Here is a 13,165-nt window from a genome sequence, read left to right on the forward strand (position 1 = left end):
CAGGCCTCCTTACTGCCCTCATACATACTGGCCAGCCCTCATCCCGGATCCCTGGTACTTCCTCTAGCTCCTGCCCACCTGCTCTGACAAGACTCTATCCTCCAAGAGGAAAATGAGTAGACATGCATTTTTGCAAGCTTGCCACTTCCCATCCCTCTTCTAGCTTGGCAGGGCTGGGAGGACATGGGCTGTGCCCAGGGCCTGCACATCTCCAGGGCCTGTGCATCCCCAGGGCAGAGTCTGTCATGTGAGCAGCATGGAGATGAAGGATAAGTGCAGATGGGTTGGCACCCATCCTGTGGCCAGGGTGCCCACCTGCCACCCTGGGTGTCTCTGACTGAAAGATTGGGTAGAGGTTGACTCTGGGGCCACAAGGGACAGGTTGGGACACTTAGGAAGTGAAACAATGGGACAATCAGACCCCCAGGACTGGCCCTCAGGCCCTGGCATGTCCCTGACCACAAACAGGCAGGTTGAGTCTAAAAGAATGTGTGGGTGGGGCAGTGGGGCCAGTGGTGGTAGGCCACACCCACCCCTTCCCTCTGCTCTTCCGACTGCTGGGTGTGGTCAGGGGGCCTTGAGCTTGGCCACTCACTTCAGGCCCACAGGAGCTGCCCCCCACTTCCAGTTTCTATGTCTCCCAGCATGTGTGGGTGCCTGTGTGAGATATAACTGACATGACAGCCAGCAGCACAGGCACCCCCACGGGATGGGGTGGGGCCAGGCCACTCTGCCCCTCAGGCTCTAGGCTGGGGTCAGGGGTGGGGTCAGAGGCCCCGGGAGCTGCCCTTTTCCCTGGGGTCAACATGACCACAGCTAGCTGGGGACAAAAGGCCCTTCTTCTCTGCGTAGGCGTGGATGGTGCGGAGGAGGGCGCATTCCCGTGAACTGGCTGGGGGCAGGGGCAGGGCCTTGGAGAGCAATGTTGTCCCTGGGTTTTGTGGATCCCCATCCATCTGCCTGTGGACTGACAGGCAGGGTGGGCGAGTTCTGGGAAGTGAGGCCTGGGGACTCCCTGTCCCTCCTCGGTCCCAGGACACCTGGGTCAGGCAGGGGCTGGCTCCGGTGGAGGGAGACGCATGGGACTGGGGCCAGCTGTGTCTTGGCCCCCTCTGGTCCTTTTCTCCCCCTCCTGCCCTCTCCTGTCTGTCCTTTTCTGCCACTCCTGTCTTCCTTCAGAGAGGAGGTTTCCGGGCCATTATATTTGTGCTTCCTCTGGTGTCTGCCTCGGGCCCATCCCTGGCCTGGACCACTACACACCCCTGGCTGACCCCCACGTTCCCTAGGAACCTTTGTCTGCCCATGTCTCCACTCGGTGAGGGGCAGGGTAAAGGAGACTCTCCATGATACTGGCAGCAGGGGTGGTGGAGCCGGCTGAGCCACAGGGCAGATCAGGGGGCCCGAGGGGCAGAGCTGACCCAGTGAGGGTGGGATGGTCTTAGTCTCTCGGGGATCAAGTCAGAGTTCAGCATGAGCATCAGGAGGGACTCTCAGCCAAAGCAGGTGGCTGAGCTCACCCAAGGCTGGAGAGAGGCCCTTGCCACCACTGCCGAGGCCAGGTTCCCTGTCCTTTCTCCCCCTGATGGAGAGCTGGAGGGAGGAGGACGCCTGCTTCCTCAAGGGCTTGAGTAGCGGCCAAGAAGAGCAGCTCAGTTTTTCCAGAAGGGAAACTTCCCTGTCAGCCCAGCAGCACAGCCGAGGTGTGACTCTGTGCCGACCGCTGGCCAGGAGTGAGGAGGCCACAAGGCAGATCCAGCATGGCCTCGTGCCCTTCTAGTGGGTGCCTAGCAAGGTGAAGGATGAGCCAAGTTGTGTCTGCATGCGTGTACCTGGGTCAGTCCCCCACTGGGCCCCCAGATTGTCTTCAGCTACCTCCCGTCATGGCCCCATATCTAGAGTAGCCCTGCTCAGCATCATCTGCTAGAGGGCTGGGGTCCAGGAGTGGTCCCTCTGGGCAGTACACCCTGAACTTTGGGGGTTCAAGCCCACTGTTGCCCCCCGGGGCCCAGGCGGAAACACCAGGCAGTCTCTGGTCCTAGCTGAGGCCTGAGGTCTGTGGAGTTGAGCCAGCCCCGTCACTGCCAAGATTCCCGGCAAGGAGGGGGGGTGCGGCAGGGACACAGTTCTCGCTTGTTCCTGCCCCAGCTACTCAGGCTCAGCTGAGCTGCTTCCTTTTTTAGACAAAGTCAGAGCTCCAGCCTGTCTCACAGCCTGGTGTCTCACCTGACAGAAAGGGAGGAAGGAAAACCACTGAGTTTCATCCATCCTCTGGGCTGAGCACCTCCTGGCAGGGGGGAAGGGAGGGGACATCCTGGCAGAGATGGCCTGCCACCTCCCCATGTGGACTTGTGCCCCGCCACCCCCCACCGAGCTCCTCAGACAGGAGTGACTTGTACCGGGCAATGGTGACCCTGCAGGAAGGCATCTTAGGAGGGAGAAAGGCAGTCCTGCCCACAGGACTCTGCTGGCCTCGCCTCACCTGAGGGCAAGGAATTTGCCCTGAAGTGGGTCAGGGGGAGGGCTGAGTGTCCCTCAGGGTGCCCCCCCGCAGGCAGCCACCTCTGCTCTGTCCAGCCAAGATCCGAGCTGCAAGGTTCCTGGTTACAGTGAGTCCCTGGAGGGCTTCTCCAGTGCACTGCTGGGGAGGGTCTATCCTCAGTCCTGGAGTTTGGCCTCAGCCCTGGCCCTGGGCCTCTTATTGGGGACAGCTATAGGCCCAGCATGGTCACATAGGACAGGCCTGAATCAGCCATCCTCAGCTGCATGCCTCTTCCTCCAAGAAGCCTGGTGAGGTGGGGTCTTTGTGTCCCCTCAGAAACCCCTCCTTGAATGTCTTTTTTTCCCCTCTCCCAACGTTCTAAGTTCTGCCCTCCTGTTATTTGCTTTCATACACCTGCCCCTTCCCAAGCCTTGTTTTTGGTGTCACCCCCACACTCTCACACCTCCTGGGGCTCTCTTGGACTTGGCTTCAGGGACTCCCAGCGCTGAGGCTACAAGGACAGCAAGCCTAGGGATGATCCAGCTTGGTGGCTCCCTGCTCTGCTCCTGGCTGTGGAAGGGGGCAGGGGGTAGAAGCAGGGCAGACTCCAAGGCCTTACAGCCCAGAGTTTATGCGTGTGCATGTCACGCGCGTATGAATGGAGTGTGTCGCCGCGCGCCTAGGCCTCGCGAGCGTGCGCATCCCCAGAGCCACTGCTCCTCCGCACGCGGGGCAGCGCGCGCGCGCCTCGGAGGGACCTCGGGGCGGGCCGTGGTGGGCGGGGCCTCCAGGGGGCGGGGCCCGGGTCCGACCCGCGCGGCCGCGCGCCCCACAGCCCAGGAGCGAGCGAAACACCAGTACAGGGAGAGCGCTGCCGTCCCGTCGCGCGCGATGCTGCCCTGGACGGTGATCGGCCTGGCCCTGAGCCTGCGGCTGGCGCGGAGCGGCGCGGAACGTGGTGAGTGAGGCGGGCGGCCGGGTCAGGCTTGGCTCTCTGTGCCCGTCCACCCTCTGATGTCCGCGCTGAGCCACGCTCTCCTTCCGCTGCTGTGGGGCCGGGGCGGCTGGCAGGGGACCCCACCCACGTGAGGCGCAGGCCCCGGCGGCAACTCGGAGGGATTTTAAGGCGTGATCGGGCGAGTGGGCGGTGCCAATCGGGGAGGCTTGTTCCTGCCTCAGTTTTCCCTTTGCTTGAAATGACCTTTAGACGAAGGATGGTAAGAGGGTTAGCGTCGTTCAACTAGGTTGAGGGAAACTGAGGCCCCAAGGCTAGTACCAGGCCCGAGACACCCCAGGTCGCTGTCTGCTCGTGACCCAGGGGCCCATCTGCTCTTTGGGGAGCGGAGAGCAAGAAGTAGTCGCCTGAGGGGTGATCGGGCCCTCAGGCTGCTGCATCAGATAACCTGCTTGCTGGGTCCGGACAGAGCAGAGAATGGGGCCCAGGCAGGGATGACATCGTCTGTGAGTGGGGTCAGGACTCCGACCCAGCCTTCTGGACTGTGGGAGAGGCAGCAGTCAGTGCTCTGTCTTCACCGTGCCTCCTCCTCTGTCCTCAGTCTCCCCAGCTGCCGAATGCCTCCACCCCACCCCCCACCGGTTGCCTTACCTGGAGGGTGAGCTGTGTAGATAGACAGCTTCTAGGAAGCCAGGCCCCAGTGGCTCAGACCTATCCACCCACCACTCCTGGGGGTGGGGCCAGAACACTGAGCTCCAGCCCGCCTAGATTCCGCTGAAGACAGGGAGGGAGTGGGGGCTTGGAGGGGTCAGCTTTCTTTTGCAGAAGCCCAGAAGGACCGCCTGACCCCACATGGCCAGGGTGTAGAACTGGAATTGCTGAGGGTTCGGATATCCTGTTGGCTTTACTGCCCCTCTCCCCCTGGGGTGCCATCCCAGGACCTTTGAGGTGTAGTTGAGATGGCCTTTTGGGCTTCCGTGGGTAAGGACGAGTGCCAGCTTAGGGAAATTTCAGGCCCTGAGGGTTCTGCCCTGGGTGTGGGGCTGTCAGGGGGCCACCACCAGGGGCTGAACCCTCCCCTCTTCCCCAGGCCTTCCAGCATCTGCCCTTCAGGGGGACCTGCTGTTTCTGTTGGACAGTTCAGCCAGCGTGTCTCATTATGAGTTTTCCCGAGTTCGGGAGTTTTTGGGGCGGCTGGCGGCCCTGCTGCCTGTGGGTCCTGGAGCCCTGCGTGCCAGCCTGGTGCACGTGGGCAGCCGACCGCACACCGAGTTCCCCTTCGGCCAGCACAGCTCAGGCTCAGCTGTCCAGGACGCCATACGGGCTGCAGCCCAGCGCATGGGCGACACCAACACTGGCCTGGCACTGGCATACGCCAAGGAGCAACTGTTTGCCAAGGCGGCAGGGGCCCGGCCGGGGGTGCCCAAGGTGCTGGTGTGGGTGACAGACGGTGGCTCCAGCGACCCCGTGGGACCCCCCATGCAGGAGCTGAAGGACCTGGGGGTCACCGTCTTCATCGTCAGCACTGGCCGGGGCAACCTCCTGGAGTTGTCTGCTGCCGCTTCGGCCCCCGCTGAGAAACACCTGCACTTTGTGGATGTGGATGACCTGCACATCATCACCCAGGCACTGAGGGGCTCCATCCTCGGTAGGTGGGAGAGGGCTTGGGGAACCCCAGCTGGGAATTCGGGAAGAGGGCCGGGAAGACTCCAGGAGGAATTCACATGCCTGGAGCAGAGGCCAGGGCTGCACACCCGGCTTCTCCAGAGACACACTCCAACTGGTCACCACAGGGGTCCCACCACCTGGGCTGAGGTGGGACAGAGGACAGGTCTGAGGAAACACCTCCAGGTGAGGCTCCCTGCTGGAGGGTGGGGGGTTGGGTGAGGGCTGAGGGACCTGGGGGCTGGATCTGAGCAGATGTGGCTTGTGGCTATGTGGCGAGGTAGAGAAGGAGGTTTCAAGCCTGAGAGCTCTGCACATGGGCCCACCATGCCTGGAGGAAGGGGTGGGCCAGGGCAGGAAGGGCAAAGAGTGCCCCCAACCAGAGCTAGGTCCTTACTTTCCCCAGGGGAAGGGGGTTTGAGCAAGACTGCACTGCTGGGGATTGCTGGAAAGGAGGCTGGGCCTGGGAGAGCTGGTTGCAGGGGCTAGCAGCTCCTGACTTTCTTCTGGATCCCTCTGACCCAGCTAGGGAGAGGGACAGGGAGGGGAGGGAGGTGGAGTTAAAGGGCCTGGTCATTGGCAGGGTTTGCTGTAGCCACTGAAAAAATGCCAACAACCCCAGGGTCTTCCTGAATTTTGGCCTGCAGTTAATCATCCACCTGTAACCGGAAGGAGTTGGACTGTGGGTTGGAGGGAGGTAGAGGGTTTTTCTGAAGATCTGCTCCAGGGCACCTGACCCTGGTGGCCCATGGGTCAGCCGCTGGGGCTGAGCCTGAAGGGCACAGCGGGAAAAAGGGCAAGCAGCTGGACAGGAAAAGCCTAAGGCTGCAGGGCAGTGAGGCAGTAGGGTGGCTCTCCTGGGATTGGGGGCAGGGTCTGTGTGTGGAGATGGGCAAGGGGAGTGCCAGCCAGGCAGCTGGGCACCCAGCATTCACAGCATCGGGTCCTGACTTAACCCTGTGTAGACATCTTTTAGCCTCACCCACTGAAATGACCCTCTGGGGCTTGGCATCAAAGCTCAGGAGTAACGTTTGGGGGTGCCACCCTAGAGTCCCCCCACCACACTCTCCTCCAGGTCCAGCTGCCCTTGGGCTTGTCACATCTCTCCTACCCCTCAGGGCATTCTCTAGTAGCCTCTCATCTCCTGTCTGTACTGTGGGCCCCCTTTTCCTTGACTCTCCAGAGCAGAACTGATCCTAGACCCCATGCTGGTCACTCGTGCTGCCTAGAGTGGTGCGGAGGGCATCCTCTGACATCATTTTGAACCCTGCCACCCTTGAGGGCCCTTTGTCCAGCCCATTGGAATGAGTGGTGGGTGGGAGATGGCCGCTATAACTCTCCGCTGGTCTGAGTTTGTAGCTGAGGTGGGGGCTCCTGAAGCGGCCGAAGGGGAGGGAGGTGGGGGGTGCTGGTTGCACTCACGTCCTTCCTCCAGCCTGGCGCCAGCGCGCTTTGGCGGATCCTTAGCATCTGGTAGGCGTGGCCGAGGCTAGCCTAGCTCCCGGAGGTCCTGCTCCAAGGCTCTGGGAGTCTACCCGGAGTCAGCAGTCAGAGACCCGCGCGAGAAGCCACCTCTGTCCTCTGATCCTCTGATCCTCTGCACCCTCCTCAGATGCGATGTGGCCGCAGCAGCTCCATGCCTCCGAGGTTACGTCCAGCGGCTTCCGCCTGGCCTGGCCGTCCCTACTGACGGTAGACTCAGGCTATTACGTGTTGGAGCTGGCGTCCAGCACGGATCCGGGGGCCGCGCGCCGTCAGCAGCTGCCAGGGAACGCCACGGGCTGGGCCTGGACTGGTCTGGACCCAAATACGGACTACGACGTAGCCCTGGTGCCGGAGTCCAACGTGCGGCTCTTAAGGTCACAGCACCTGCGGGTGCGCACGCTGCCAGGTGAGGCGGGGCACAGGGCCGGGCGGGCTGGGGGTACGGGTCCGGCTGGGCGCCTCGGCCCCCTCCCGCTCACGGGCACTTCTCGCACCCCCACCCCCACGCCCGCGCAGAGGAGACCGGGCCGGAGCTCATCGTCGTCTCGCACGCCAGGCCGCGCAGCTTGCGCGTGAGCTGGGCCCCGGCGCTGGGCCCGGACGCCGCGCTCGGTTACCACGTGCAGGTCGGGCCTCTGCGGGGCGGGGCCGCGCAGAGCGTGGAGGTGCCGGCGGGCGAGAACAGCACCACGCTTCAGGGCCTGGCGCCCGGCACCGCCTACCTGGTGACCGTGACCGCAGCCTTCCGTTCGGGCCGCGAGAGGGCGCTGTCAGCCAAGGCCTGCACACCCGAAGGCGAGCGCAGCCGCGCCCCGCGTCCCCAGCCGCAGAGGACTGGGGGCCGGGAACCGTGAGCCGGTCTCGCCCGCGCACCCGAGGGCCCCCTTCTCCCGAGCCCGGTGGGTCTTGCCCCGGGGATGGGATGCTGACCGGCCTTAGGCCCGCGGGACCCCCGCGCAGGAGCGCGACCCGCTCCGGCATCCGCCCTTCAGGACGCAGCCTCGCCTCACCTTCCGCCGTAGCTATGGCAGCAGCGCGTGCCGTTGCGACTCCCTCCCCTGCCCGGTCCAGACCTGGGCACTTGGTGGTGTCCTTTGGGCAGGATTTAGCGGGGAAATGGACAAGGCGTCAGGGGCCCGTTGAGAACATCAGACTCCAGATGGCTCTGGACACAGGGCGTCTGGGCAGACGGGCCTCCCACTTGTGTTAGAGGCCAGCCCGTCTGGTGGCAAAGGCTGGCATCTGTTTGAGGGAGCTTGGTCCAGATGGCCGTTCTGAGTCCCCACCAGCCACTCGGGTCCAGGGTGGGAAGGGAAGGAGCTGGCTCTGGCCAGGTCCCAAAGATTTCCTGGAGGGGATAGTGTCAGGAAAAGGGGTGGGGAAGTGCTGGCAGTAGATCCTGTGGTTAGCAGCTGGGTGGCTGGAGAGGCAGTCACTGGCATGCTCAGCTGGCTTGGGGGCAGTGCTTTGCTTGCTGGGAACAGTGGCCCTGCCTTCCTACCCAGAACCCTCCTGGGCCCAGACACAGCCTCTGGGACCCAGGTGGCACCTTTTGGGAAGAATGCGACAAGAGCCTGGCATTCAGGACCCTGGGTACAGGAGAGCCTGTTCCTGCAGGGCCCCAAGGCTGGCACTTGCAGGGGATTTTCCCTGCGCTGGGTGGAGGGCCTCTGTGCTGGGGCAGGGACAGGCAAGGTGCCTCTGGGTGCTGCACACCAGCCATCCCTGCAGTGTCCACCTCCTGTCACTCCTTACTGTGCTGGGGCCACCAGACAAGTCCCAAGGGCGGGCAGTGCTGCTGCCACTCGTCTCCACAGGCACCTCCTCCACACCTGAGCTGACTCAGTGCTCACTTTTCATCTTCCCCACTAATGACCCAGCCTTTAAAATAAAATACAATAAATCAGATGTAAACTCAGCCCTGCAGTCTCCTGAGAGTCCTTTACTCCTTGTCAAAACACATCAGCCCCGTGAAAGGTTTCAAGTAAAAGAAAGGGCTCTGGTAGGAGAGGATGGTACCCCACCTGGTGCTGGGGAGGAGGGGGAGCCGTCCCTTCCCAGCACTGGGTCGCAGGCCACTGTGGCCTCTCTGTGCACCTCCTCTTCAGAGGGCCCAGGCCCTGATTCTGTGGGCATTGCTGGGACCCCCACCTCTGTTGGCATGGCTACTCCCTCAGCTGCAGTTTTGCTATGCTGCCCCCTGCTAATGGGAAGGAGAACCCCTAATCCAAGCAACTGCAGGGCTGAGAGGTGGTCTTGGGGCCCCAGATGGCAGCTCAGTCTGCCTGGCCTGGTGAGTATACTGGGGGCAGGGGGTGGCTTCTAGCAAGCTGATCTGCCACCATTTTCCCAAACACCTACCTCTGAGCATCCCGTGGCCCCCACCCAGGCACCCAAGGCCTGCACCACCCACCAGTTCAGTGTGCTTGGTGTTCCTGTGCCCCGCCACCACACACACACACTGCCTGTGTGAGCAGGGTGGGGAGCAGGGCTCAGGTGGTGAGTTAACCCCAAGGCAGATGGTAGTGCCTGTCCAGGCCAGGCTTGAGGGGCCTACCAGATAGATGTTGTTTCTCCTCCATGTTCCCCCATCCCCTTGAGGCAGGCCCAGGGAAGTTTGGCACTGTGGCCTGTGCCACTGAAGGTTTCTGCTTACATCCTGACTGGTGCTCAGTGGTCAGCTGAGGATCAGAGGCTCCTCTGATCATAGCAGCTGGCCTGGTCCCATGGCTGGTGAGCCTGAACATCAGGGTCCCAAGGTCCCAGACAGCACTGATCAGGGCCTGGATCCCTCCCCGGGCCTGAACCTGGGCCTGATCCACCCCTGAGGGGCAAGATTTCCCCTGTGGAGGCCTGAGTTCCCCACCCCAATCCCTGGGTGCTCTGCAGGTGCCAGCCCACTAGGCACCCAGAGAAGGCTTCCTTCCATACTGCACCCACAAGCCCAGCTTGCAGCGTACTGCACAGGCAGCAGGAGAAAAATCAGGAGTGCTGATGGGTGGTTTCCCAGTGGTTCAGTCACACGTTAAAGATGAGTGGTGAGCCCTTCTCCCAAAACATGCTTCCATTCCTGAGAGAGGGCAGAGCAGCTGGAAGATGCAGCCCTACTCCCTGCCTCACCTCATCTCTGCTGGACACTGAGGCCCAGAAAGAGGAGCCTCAGGTCATCTCCAGGCCCAAGAATGCCTCTCTTGAAAGCCCTTGTCTTGGAAGTGCGGCCCTTGCATCATCCCAGGCAGTTCTCAAAGGTCTTAGAGTCCAGGCTGCATCTGGAAAATCTCCAGGAAATAGCTTTGTCTCGACCCCACCCCTTCCCTCCACTTCCCCTGACTCACAAGCCCTGGCTCCATGGTCCACTCTGGGTCAGGGCCTAGGCTGAGGCCTGCAGAGACTTAACACGTGCCACTTCCCAAAGCAATCCCGAGCATCCCTGTGCACCTGAAATTCAGGGCCGGGCAAGAGATTGTGATCCATAGGGCCAGGTCCATGCAGCAGGAGTGGGCTGGGCAGGAGAGGAGCTGCTGCTTCCGGGGAGCCCTCGAACAGAAGATCCTCTAGTGGTGCTGGGTGGGCCCAATTCTCACTCATGGGTGACCACTGCTCCCTAATTTGACAAGGATTTCCTGTGTGGGATCTTCGCTGCAGCCCAGGACTTGCCTGACAGCAGGGGTTTGTGAGAGCCAGGTAATGGACAAAGGCCATTTGTGAGGAGGCTGGATGGCCACTGGGTTTGGATCTAGGTCTCTGGGAGGTGGATATCCAGGAGTGGGTGGTACGGCTGGCAGTGTCTCCCTGGAGCAGGAGCTGTTTCCACGGCGGCAGTAATAAACTCTGTTGAGCCAGGGCCGGAAGCCCAGCCGCCCTGAGAGACGTGTGAGTCCTCATAGCCTCCTGCTGGGGTGACGGGGCAGTTCAGGAAGCTAGAGGGCGACAGCTGTGTGTCTGTGCTTTTTTCCTGGGATGAAAATTTTTTTCAACGTCCATTAAAACAAAAATGTCAGTGGAAGTCATAGCTCTCCCTAGAGGTGAGTGTGGTAAGATGGAGACCCCACCCCACAGGTTCCAGCCTTGGGTGGAGGCAGACGCAGACTCAGCCACTCAGTAGTTAGGGTGAGGCGTGCTTTTGGCTGCCAGCAGAGGGCAGGGTGCTCTCAGGACAGCCACCTTCTCAAGGAGGGAGAGGGGCTGAGGTTTCCTGGGCAGGACCACATGGGGCAGATGTGACCCCTGCTCACTGACCAGGAAATTATGTCATCCTAGCCACAGACATGAGAGCCTGGCAGGAAGGAAAGTCCCCACTGCCACCCTTCCCCCCAGGGACAGGGGGTGGCCAGCAGCTTGCCTGAGCCCATGACATTAGTGTCCACAGGAGCCGAGGCCTTGGCCACTCCACTCTGGTGCCACACAGCACGTAGGGTGCTGCCCAGAGGAGCGGGGTGAGAGCCACAAGCTTCTCAACTCACTGTATGCCCAGGGTCCCAGCCAGCTTCCATCTCCCTCCTTCCTCTGCTCCAGGGCTAGCCCCTGCTGGACAAGAGGGCACTCGAGGCCAAGCTGGGTGGTTCTTCCTCCAAGAATCACTCCCTCAGGCGCCACTCACCACACCTCCCCCCAGATGATGCTGAGGCTCCGTCAGTGCCACCGGGCTTGAAAACTTGCTTCCAAGTTCTATCCAGGTCATGCAGCTGACCCTGCTCTTCTTCTGCGAAGGGGCAGGCCAGCCAGTACTCATGGCATGTCTCCTGGCCTCAGGGGAGTGGGAAGGCAGCTGTGTGCTTGTGCTGAAGCCCCCCCTCCACCCTCCATGCTTCTGGGGATGGCCTGGCTCTACTGACCTCTGTTGGATGAGCCTGTCGGTCCAGCTGTGGGGTGGGGGGGCAGATGGGGGATGGCACCATGGAGGAGAGGACAGTGTCAGAGCATCTGAGTAGGTGGCCACTCACCAAGGGCAAACAGTGCAGAAAGACGAGGCTGGGGGCAAAGAGCTTAGGATTGGCCCCAGGACCCTCTCCAGACCTGAGCCCAAGATAGCCCCATCTGAGGGCTCGGTGCTTGGCTCTTGTTCACCCCAGAGCCAGAAGGAGGGGCTGCAGGGGCCAGAGATCCCAGCACTGCTTTGGGGGCTAGGGTGAGGACCAGCAGCCAGGGGCCCTGCCCTGGGGGCTCAGGCCCAGGAGGGCCTAAGCAGCTTTTCTGTCAGGGGGCTGGGGCCTGCCAGGTGAGGGGCATGCGTGAGGTGTGCATATGCAGGGGTTCTGGAGACTGAACTAGCAGCATGTCTTTTGGAACCTGGAGGGAGAGACCAGGAGCCAGACGGGCCTGGCTGGATGACAGGGAGAGACCAGCCCCTGCAGGCCCAACTGTCCTAGCTAGGAGAGCAAGCCAGAAGAGTGAGGGCTGGGGGCTACAAGTTTAAGTGGACAGGGGGCTTCTGTCCCTGGGAGATGCCAAGCAGCTGGCGCTGGGAAGCCCTGGGGCCTGACAGGAAGGCTCCAGCTCCCCACAGGTCTGACCAGATGCACAGACTCAGAAGCCATGCCTGCTGTGCAGGCTTTGGGGGCAGAGTCCTCTGCTCTGGGCCTGTGTGGGGCCCACTCTGTTCCTGCTGGCCTGGGCTCTCGGGACAGCAGTGTCCCCCCTCTCTGACTCAAGGTCAGGCTGGAGGCCAAGCTGTACCTTTAATTTCTTCAGGCTCTTCTCTAGGTCTTCAAAGCTGGAAGACTCCCTGGGGTGGGGGGGAAAGCCACAGGGAGCTGAGTGTTGGGGGAATCCCATCAGCAAAACAGTGCAGCTTGGCAGCTGAGTGCCCTGAGTTTGTCAACTAAACATGAACGCAGAGGGAGGGGACATATGTATACTTACCGCTGATTCACTGGTGTGGCAGAAACCAACACAGCATTGTAAAGCAATCATCCTCCAGTTTAAAAAACAATGAACACATCAGATGTCATCCTAATTTCCTTTTATTAACTGAGTGTCTTTAGGAAAGTTGTGTCTACTTCCAGCCTAAGACTTTCAGTGACAAACACAAATGGACTGATGTTCTGCATGGTCCACTGGAAATCAGAAAGTGTCGGCAGTTCTACTCTGATGAGGGAAACTGGAGGGAAGCAGTCTCTTCCCTCGAAGAGAGGGCGTGCCACCACCTAAATCTTAAGATAGCAACCAATGCTTTCTGTTTTTTAATTAAGCCAAGTTAAGGAAAAATGACTTTTTTTGTGAAGCTCTGTTTTTTAAAATTTTTATGTAAAACTGACTTTTTAAATGCAGAGCTTTATTTTCAGTTATTCCTTGTCATATAAAACTACCAGGCTTCCTTGCTGGCTCAGATGGTAAAGAATCTGCTTGCAGTGCAGGGGACCTGGTTTTGCTCTCTGGGTCAGGAAGAGCCCCTGGAGAATGGAATGGCTACCCACTCCAGTATTCTTGCCTGGAGAATCCCTTGGGCAGAGGAGCCTGACAGGCTAGAGTTCATGGGGTTGCAGAGTTGGACATGACTGAGTGACTAACACTTTCATATAACAGTCTACGTGCATGCATGTGTGCTAAGTCATGTCCAACTCTGTGACCCTCGGACTGTA

At 60.8% G+C, this 13,165-nt stretch overlaps 1 protein-coding gene across 1 annotated transcript; it reads left to right on the forward strand.

Moving 5' to 3' along the window:
- The first annotated feature begins 3,280 nt into the window (after positions 1 to 3,280).
- On the forward strand, positions 3,281 to 8,498 carry VWA1 (von Willebrand factor A domain containing 1). Its single transcript, XM_055419344.2, has 4 exons — positions 3,281 to 3,437; positions 4,525 to 5,082; positions 6,712 to 6,990; positions 7,101 to 8,498. Exons 1-4 carry the CDS (start codon positions 3,371 to 3,373, stop codon positions 7,436 to 7,438), a joined length of 1,242 nt encoding a protein of 413 aa, XP_055275319.2. The 5' UTR covers positions 3,281 to 3,370; the 3' UTR covers positions 7,439 to 8,498.
- Positions 8,499 to 13,165: the final 4,667 nt, after the last annotated feature.

This window comes from Moschus berezovskii, chromosome 17 (assembly GCF_049115385.1).
Source record: "Moschus berezovskii isolate FMDL1 chromosome 17, NW_MosBer_1.0, whole genome shotgun sequence".
In the NCBI taxonomy this organism is placed as follows: Eukaryota; Metazoa; Chordata; class Mammalia; order Artiodactyla; family Moschidae; genus Moschus; species Moschus berezovskii.

Coding starts and splice junctions, on each gene's coding strand:
- VWA1 (XM_055419344.2), top strand. CDS start 3,371: ATGCTGCCCTGGACGGTGATCGGCCTGGCCCTGAGCCTGCGGCTGGCG. Junction 3,438..4,524: donor GCGGAGCGGCGCGGAACGTG/GTGAGTGAGGCG, acceptor CCTCTTCCCCAG/GCCTTCCAGCATCTGCCCTT. Junction 5,083..6,711: donor ACTGAGGGGCTCCATCCTCG/GTAGGTGGGAGA, acceptor CACCCTCCTCAG/ATGCGATGTGGCCGCAGCAG.